This window comes from Branchiostoma floridae, chromosome 2, assembly GCF_000003815.2.
Source record: "Branchiostoma floridae strain S238N-H82 chromosome 2, Bfl_VNyyK, whole genome shotgun sequence".
Taxonomy (NCBI): domain Eukaryota; kingdom Metazoa; phylum Chordata; class Leptocardii; order Amphioxiformes; family Branchiostomatidae; genus Branchiostoma; species Branchiostoma floridae.
The window spans coordinates 14,353,907-14,362,367 of record NC_049980.1 but is presented as its reverse complement, the minus strand read 5'-3'; the positions used below and the strand labels follow the sequence as shown (position 1 = coordinate 14,362,367).

Below are 8,461 nucleotides of genomic sequence, written 5' to 3'. Positions count from 1 at the left end.
TAGGATCACTCGCCCGGCTCAATATCTTTGAATATTCTGCTTACACCCCCCCCCCCACCTAGTTCTGTACTTAGTCAAAGTCAATGTAGATACTGTACGATAGTTGCAACAGATAACACGTAAGGCAAAGCTCTGTATAAGACTTCTCGTTAGTTACAGTAATTTAGTGCAATCTACACGTAGATTAGATACACGAAACAGAAGGGAAGGAAACAATAATGCTGATGCTTTCTGTGTCATATATCCATATTCCGACGATTCACCCCTGACCACGCAAAGATCTGACTTGATGTCTGTGTATAGGTTAGGTCACAGCGTAGTTCACTCTCTACAAGGTTCAGTTTATTAATTTATTGAGATTCTCCATATACACAGACAATAAGGAGTTCTAGTAAATGATGGGCTGTTAGGCTCACGCCAGGTATATTTCATGTCAAGCTCGAATCCGTTATAATGTTGTCTATTAATGATCATTTGCACGTATGCTATGATTTCATTGGTGTCTTTATCACCACGATGTTCAATGAAGATATGTACATGCATAACAATGGTCGGGTGTATGATTGTGCATTCAGATGTCAGCTTTTCCTTACTCACAGCAGTCTCTCAGTGATCGCCGTCTAGTGAAAAGTAAATGAGTGCAACTTTGCCATAACTAACACCTGTTAATTCAGGTTCGTGATTTATGAGGACTGCAGTTGGTTAGTAATGTATGTAGAATATGTTCGTCATTGAGGGCTAAGAATTACCTCATCAGAAACCGTCTAGGTTTATTTCAGGATATATGCATACTGCACGACTCAATTTGACAAAGCTCCAGTCAGTACTTTTGGAGACTGTAATAGTACGGTTTGCAGTTTGTAAATTGTTTATGTATTGAGGTTGGGAGGAAATAGAGCGAAGTAGAGTGGGTCACACCTAGTAGGCCCCCGTCCCAGTATATACTGGCTCTGTCCGTAGTCTGGGTCAGGAACATAAAACAATATGGGATACCAGCACCGTAAACTGGGTCGGGAAGTTCCAAAGATGTTTTCAGCTGACTCATGACGTAAATCTATCTGGGCATCCTTTTCATCCGGTATCAAATGCTGAAGTTAACGACGTCAATTCAGGTCACATATACACCACGTTTCGATTTCTTGGTTGTAGACGAAGTACGACATGGGGTTTGGTATAATGGGGTGGGGTTGGGGTGTGTGGTGCAATGGGTATATCCCAGAGTCTCGTGGGGTTGGGGTGTGTGGTGCAATGGGTATATCCCAGAGTCTCACACCATTAAACACCAACTACATGTAGTTCAAATGTAATTAGATAAACAATGTACTATAAGATCCAACCATCCGTACATTTGCTGTTGTCTTGAAAAGCTTGAAGGAGTTGAACATCTTTCTTTCTTTCTTTCTTTCTTTCTTTCTTTCTTTCTTTCTTTCATTCTTTCTTTCCCTCCTTCCTTCTTTCTCTTTCTTCCTTTCCTTCCTTCTTTGTTTTCTTTATTCCTCCCTTGGGAGTTGTTGGGAAATAAGCATAGGAGAATTTCTTTGTCTACACTTTGTATACAGGATCTGTATGACTATATGTTCTTTTTGACTTCTATAACTTAAAAGATGTAGCCGAAGAAATGTAAATCCTTTCCAAGGAAAAAAGGCAAAGTGTACTGCTGTATGTCAACACGTTGTCGGTTTATTGCATGGATCTGCATAATTAATGGAAAATACACTGCAATTTATTTTTTTTGGGGGGGGAGGGGGGGTCACCAATGGAGACATTTCCCTACGAAATAAACTAGGTCTACCTTTAAAAAAATAGCTGAACTATTTTTTTGAACCTAACATTTCTAAATGTGCACATTTCTATCAGAACGAGTGGTAGGCGGTTGACACAGATCACATGATCTGGAGGGGCCGTACGGATTCATGGGTAACACGTCTTTTCAGTGTAGGCTGTGATTGCACCGCAGCGCATACGCGGTGCACTAAGGCACCAAATGTGTCAGCTTTTCGGCTAAAGATCTACTCATTTACAGTCTTGCTGTGGATGTACTTATTAACAGCGTTTTATTTGTCTAAAGTAGACCTTACTGTGTATTCGTCGACCCCTAGAAACTGCTGACTATTACACAGTCAGCTAGGTACGTGGCCAACGCAAACAAACGTTTGTCTTGAACAAACGACTGAGCTAATCAGCGGCCAAACTCCGCTTCCACATTTCTGCGGTGATTGACAGGCCTATGTACGGAACGTTCGACAAGAAATCCACAACACACAGAGTTATCAAACATAAAGTTCATTCTCTTCTGTATTCATCACAGATGTTGCCATCTGCTGATCAACTCAATACACATGGACTTAATTCTGTGTAAGTGAAAATGTCCCTCAATATTGCAATCAGACACATATTAAGAAGCAGGTGTGGTATTTTGTCTCACCATACATAGGTAATTTTCCCTAGCAGTGGCAGGTGTCTACAACGACGTAGCGATGTGGTAGCTAGGCTTCCAAACTATTCATATATGTATATAAAGATATATATAAAGATAGGTAAATGTAGATATACACAAAGAAACTGGTAAGACAATGTCCTTCATTTCGCACTTATACGTTCTTCATATTCAAACATTTCAGATTAACTTTACGACGATAAAACTATTTCAAGCCGAATAGTTTGGTTGTTGTTTTCTACGTAACCCTGAGATAAATCAATTAATGGGCTATGTTGGCGTCTCGCTTGGTCAAAGTTCGCTCCGCAGAAAACACTCTGTTTTTTCCGTAAGTTCAATCTTCAAGATTTTTAATCCTTGACACTGTTGCAGCTTCGGTTCATAGTATAGTTGTTGAACGATATAAATAGCTTTTATAAAGTACAGTCAGTCTGTTAGCACCTTTTCTGTGGGGAAGTAAGTAGCGGTGTCGTATAGAAGAGACAATTCGAACCATTATATAAACCTCATTCATCGTCTTCGTAAATACATAAGTGACAAACGCACCTGATACACGCTAGGCCACATAGATTTACAGAAACTTTATCCCAACTCGTTGGGTTAGCCCTTTTGTTCCTGAGTCTAAGATAACAACGTCAAGAAGAAAAAAAGAATCAGCATTTGTTTACAAGTCTCTTTCACCCTTTCGCCACATCTATACAAAGAAAAACAGTATTCTTTGAAAAACGTCTTTCCCGTATCATGTTCTAGTCTACTTTTACATGTATTGAAGGTGGGCAGTGCAGTGGTCATCAACGATTCCTTGAACTAGCCTGGCGACGGTGACGTGACGTTGTCCTACCCTGGTGCATCCTGCATGGCGGGAGCCGGGCGCGACAAGACGTAGTCCCTGCCGAAATGTCACACTTATCTTTCATTGACCTTTCTTTAGTGTCACAATCCGCCTTCAACAACCGAGTCGCGTCTCTGAACGCAACATTCATGCACCATCTCCATTTAAAGGCAGTGCATCACGAGGACATATAGTTTTTTTTAATCAAAATACTTCAGCTTCAACCTCGTCTTTCATACACACAAGTCCGGCAGCTTCCGTCTAAACAGGACGCTACCAAATTTTCATACGGGCTCTGTCTGTGTACAGGATGCATCTTGGGTCACCCTCCACATACGGTGTGTTGGGCAAGTCCTTGCCGAACTTGTCTACACACCAGCACACTCCAGTCGACAGGTTACACTGTAGAAACAAAGAGAAAGCTCATAAGCTAGGTTCTTTCAGTATAATCCAGGCAAGGAACAAGAAGAATTCAGATGAGCTAATGTTATTTTCGGACAAAACAGAGATAATGTTTGAACACATTTGTTGATTAAGATATGAATTTTCCTATTACCACCGTCAGGAGGATCAACGGACTAAGGATGATAGTCTTATCCAATTGCAATGTGAAATGATTGAGATCAGACTTAAGATGCAGTTTTCATCATGCATGTCACTTTTCTGTCTAGCTTTATTGTCTAATGAACAGCACCCTCACCTGTTTTGCTCTGTAGTAACCGTCGAAGTCGCAAGCGGGGATGTACCCACTGGCCCCTCCTTTGGTTCTCCTTTGTTCAATGATTTGTCTCTGGACAGTTTTACAAGGGGCCTGCAACACAAAGATATCACGGTTAGATATACCCGGTGTATTGATGAGAGGTATAACAATTTGCAAAGGTTTCCACTTTGCAACAAGAAGTTCATGAGTATTCGCCTGGCTTACATTACTTTTCTTGAGTACAAGTAGATTTGGCTCACCTCTGTGGGCTTCTGTGCTGCTGTAACTTCAGGCGCCTCTGTTGGCATTCTCCCTCTGTGACGGTAGTGCCTGTGAAGATCTTTGTAGAGCCTTGGGTTGGACCTGTTTCTCTCGCGGGCTGCTTCCTGTTGGTTCCTCCTCTGGAAGGACAGGCCCATGATTCCCTCGGAGAACCGTGAAGACTTCTTTGCTGCCATCTTTGCCTTGTGCTGTCGTTCTCTTTTGTACATCGCTTCCAGCTGCTGTTTCCACTTGATGAGTTTGTCTCTGTGATGGTGGGACCGCCGTGGTGGTTTGGTGGGGGCGGCAGTGGTGGTGGTTGGAGGAGGGTTGGTTGTCTCTGGGGCTGGCGTAGGGATTTCGTCGGTCTCTATAAAAGGCAGAAGAAAATGGAAGAGTAGTGTTTAATCTTAAGAAGTAGAGTTGTTGCTGTTTTAGTACCCATTTTTACTTCCTTCCCTGTCATGGCTGGTGGCACATAAAGAAAGCAAGCTTCGTTGCTTATGTTGACTAGTATCTGGTCTTTCAGGTAGAAAAGTCAATTATAGTGCGTCGAACTAGAAAGTTTAAGCAAACATTGCTTCACGTCCCAGGCAAATCGACGAAGTCCTTGTTATGCGCTGTCTGTTTTGCATGTGGGGTATCTAATCGGTCTCTACGTCTGAGTTAGATACAACAAAAAAACTGCGTGCTATCAGAGGGTGATGACGTCATTCGGGAAACTTCAGAGGTGTGCCTGGCATTTGTGTTTGGTTTATCTTTGCAGAACTTGTAAGCTCTGTAAAAGAGCCTATTCGCACCTCATACCGTCGGAAGTAAATGACAGGAGCCACTCCGCGCCCTGACGTCATAACTGGAAGTGCAAACGCGAGACTGACATTTTTATCGTGGCAGGAACCGTAAGAGTACCAAATTCTAGGAGACAACGAGGCCGTTGTTTGCTACGACAACGCCATTGAAAAGATTTAGTGTCTGCAGACATGGCGCTTTTAGCTTCATGCCTGACGCCCGTGCCAGTTTTACTGGGATGTTTGCGAAAAGTTTGAGGAGAACATGAGTGGTTGCCTGTAGGCAGCCCGAGCAAAAACGGGCTACCTTTAAGTATCGAGGACGCTTATCGCACCTAGTGCCCATTGAGAGGTTTAAATCGCCGAGCTTACGCGTACATTATACCCACACGAGTGCACATGACAACGATAAAACTTCCGATAAGAGGAGAAACGGTCCCAGAGAGGACCAAGGAGCGCCACCATTTAAGCCAGGCTGCATCTGGTTTGTGTATTCAGGCGACCGCAAATATGCCCTGTTAAGTGGGCTTTTCTAGGCTCTCCGGTCACTGGAAGTCAACTCTGGCGTGGTTCACTTCCTCCCTTCGGCAGGCTACGTTCTTACATTGGTCATATGTAAACGTGAGCTGAAACAACGTGGAAAGCAACTCTAAATCAACTATAAGAAATTGTCGTTGGTCGATATTTAGGAAGGGCGAGCATCACGGGAGACATTTATAACCATTTTATCGGACGATGTGGCACCTGCGGTGCTGCTGGCGAGCCGAGGGCGGGGGCGTGCACTACCCTGATCCGCTGTGATGCCATACCAGTCCCCGAGGCTTTACGGAAAGACGGAGTCACCTGTCAAGAGCTTTATCTGATCTATGGACGGTTCAACAACGTGCCTGCGTTGTCGAGAACTCCTTGTCGCCAGTAAGGATGAGACAATAAGTTGAGTGACGTTTCTGACAGGAGGTAAACCTTGCCGCCTCCTCAATTGGCGCCAATGGCAGATTTCGTCACACCACACAATGGGCTAGAGTAAACCAGCAGCCGTCGAAAAGAATTGTCGGTTTATTTTTCAAATTAGCTTATCGGAGAATCGCGCTTTCCGTTGACAAAGCTCCAGCACTCCTGTCGATCAGAATCCACATACCCGTGCATTATGTTCGAAAGTCACAAACATTTTCTCACCCACCGACGAAATGACAAGAAGCTCGGAGAATTTCAGCCATGCTTTTCGCGTGCAGGCATAAGGCCAGTTCGGAGGGAACGGGTGTGCCGAATTTTTAGAATGGCCACCTCAGGGGTCCTAATTGGGGTTTCACGCGCTGACTTATTAACACCGGCCATAATTATTCCTTCGTTTACTCTACCATTTTATTCGTGTTTGCCCGCCAGCTGGGCCGACTGACCATGCCCTAAAGTTAGCGAGAACCACACCCTGCACGTAAAAAACGCCCAGTGCTGCTGACAATCTCATATTTCTCACAGCTCTTGATATGATACATATAAATGTACCACGGATAAAATATCGACGAACCTAAAAAGACACTGCCCTTGGTTTGGTAGTTTTAGTCAGTTTTTCTTCAAACGTAGCTTGTTCTTCACATGGCAGCGGACTGGTGATTCATCGGAATAGCAGCTCTAGAATGACAGACATGTATCCAAGGGACAAGGCAGAACTGTAAGAATAGAAACGTGAAAAACCTACAGCTAAAGCCTCATTTCTGGCTCGATAACAGAGAAACTGTAGCGATTGAACATGCTGTACAACGTTGGGTATCCCTGCTCTTTGCCAGACTATGCCATACGCTATGTCAGCCGGAACCACGGTGTAACGTTACAAGCCACTTGTCCGCTAAGAATCTATATTATGCCAGCTCCGTCGTACGATTGGGCATGTGGGCAACCGCAATCACATGTTTTGTATTACGTACCGCGAAACCTAAACAAACTGTTAGGGAACACCCTTTTGGCTCCTATCTCCCTCTCACACCTAATATTGGATACATGGGTTCCTGCCCGGAGCTACCGGCAAGTTAAACAGTCACGCTCCCGCGAGTGTGGGTTACCGATGACCACGCGCTAAGCGGAGGGGCGGAGAAACTGGTTATGTGTGCGGAGCGCTTAGTGTATTTTCCTCGGGAGCCTCCGTGCCCTGACCTTGGCTTGGGATTCAGCGGAATTCTTTGTGAAAATCTCAGAACGACTCATGAATGCTCGTCCATTACACTGGGAGGAAACAAAATCGACCGAGTTTGCAGTTGACGTCGACAAATCCCGTCAGTTGCTGACAGCCTCGAACTTTTGGTACAAGTAGAAAATGACGTCGACAAATCCCGTCAGTTGCTGACAGCCTCGAACTTTTGGTACAAGTAGAAAATCGGAATTTCAGAGCAAAAAAAAAAAAAAGAAGAAAAAAAGCGACTTGTAATGATTTCTAAACCAACTTGCCTCCCATATTCGTGGCGTAAAGTGTGGACCTTGAACGACCTGACCAGCCCAGTTAATTTATTGTTACATGGTCAAAAAGTATAACGACTGTAATGATGAAGCTTAGTGAATAAAAGTAACAAAATATTACAGAAGGCAAGAAAGTTACTTGTTGATGCTTACCTTCGAATGTTTTGTTCGTCGTGCACACGCCACGTCCGAGGAGTAGTGCCCGGAACGGCGACTTGCTTTTCGGTGGCGGGAGACACCGCAGTCCGCTACCGCACCGCTCGGTGTAGACCCCGCAGTTCTCTCCCTCCATGCGGGCGCAGGTCTTGCAGCATCCGCAGCCGGGAGCGTCCACCACTTCGACGCAGCCAACGGGCTCGACACATCGGGCCAAAACCTCTTCTTCGCACGGCTGGCACGGTAGGAACACTCCGCCGGCCGCTGCTAGTGACACGACCAACACCACTCCGGCTAGCTGCAACTTGCTGGTTGACAACATGTCTGAGTGAGTAAAGAGTTACAAGTCAGCACGCAAAGTAGGAGCGACTCTTCAGCACAACCTTCCGGTAGCTTGCCTGACCAACAATGACCTAGTTCTACCTGATCCCTCAAGCTGGTATTCCCTGGCCTGAGCTGATCAGCATTCGCTCCAACACTGCGCACTGCTATGTCTGTCCGCTGCTCTTATTGGTCGACAGATTGTGGCCCCATACCATGGATATGCTAATAACCTTGCGTGCTTAGCCTCACGGGACAAGATCCACAGGCTGCGCGGGAGCACGGATATCGCCACTGATCACTACTTTCACCCGGCTACTCCTATTCCCGGGTCCCTTCACGGACTCTTCATGCCTCAGTTATGACTGAAAGCCCAAGTTTTCTGAAATGAAGACAAAATACGGCCAGATTAACCTAAAATAGTGAAATATCAGCAACCGTTGTCGATAACCTAGAAAGTGACAGCGCTTCTTATCTCTGTCCGCCGGTTTGCTCTGCGGCAGTCTGCCCTAGTACAC

At 45.0% G+C, this 8,461-nt stretch overlaps 1 protein-coding gene across 1 annotated transcript; it reads right to left on the bottom strand.

Moving 5' to 3' along the window:
- Positions 1-2,267: 2,267 nt before the first annotated feature.
- Positions 2,268-8,126, bottom strand: LOC118409623 (insulin-like growth factor-binding protein 2). The gene is made up of 4 exons (XM_035810776.1): positions 7,620-8,126; positions 4,230-4,600; positions 3,970-4,080; positions 2,268-3,671 (listed from the first exon to the last, which is right to left on the bottom strand). Exons 1-4 carry the CDS (start codon positions 7,942-7,944, stop codon positions 3,543-3,545), a joined length of 936 nt encoding a protein of 311 aa, XP_035666669.1. The 5' UTR covers positions 7,945-8,126; the 3' UTR covers positions 2,268-3,542.
- Between the last annotated feature and the right edge of the window lie 335 nt (positions 8,127-8,461).

Bases quoted from the DNA above. Each gene is read 5' to 3' on its own strand.
- LOC118409623 (XM_035810776.1), bottom strand. From the start codon at position 7,944: ATGTTGTCAACCAGCAAGTTGCAGCTAGCCGGAGTGGTGTTGGTCGTG. The intron at 4,081-4,229 runs GTGAGCCAAATC...TTTGTGTTGCAG, and splicing joins CAGCACAGAAGCCCACAGAG to GCCCCTTGTAAAACTGTCCA. The intron at 3,672-3,969 runs GTGAGGGTGCTG...TTGTTTCTACAG, and splicing joins GTTACTACAGAGCAAAACAG to TGTAACCTGTCGACTGGAGT.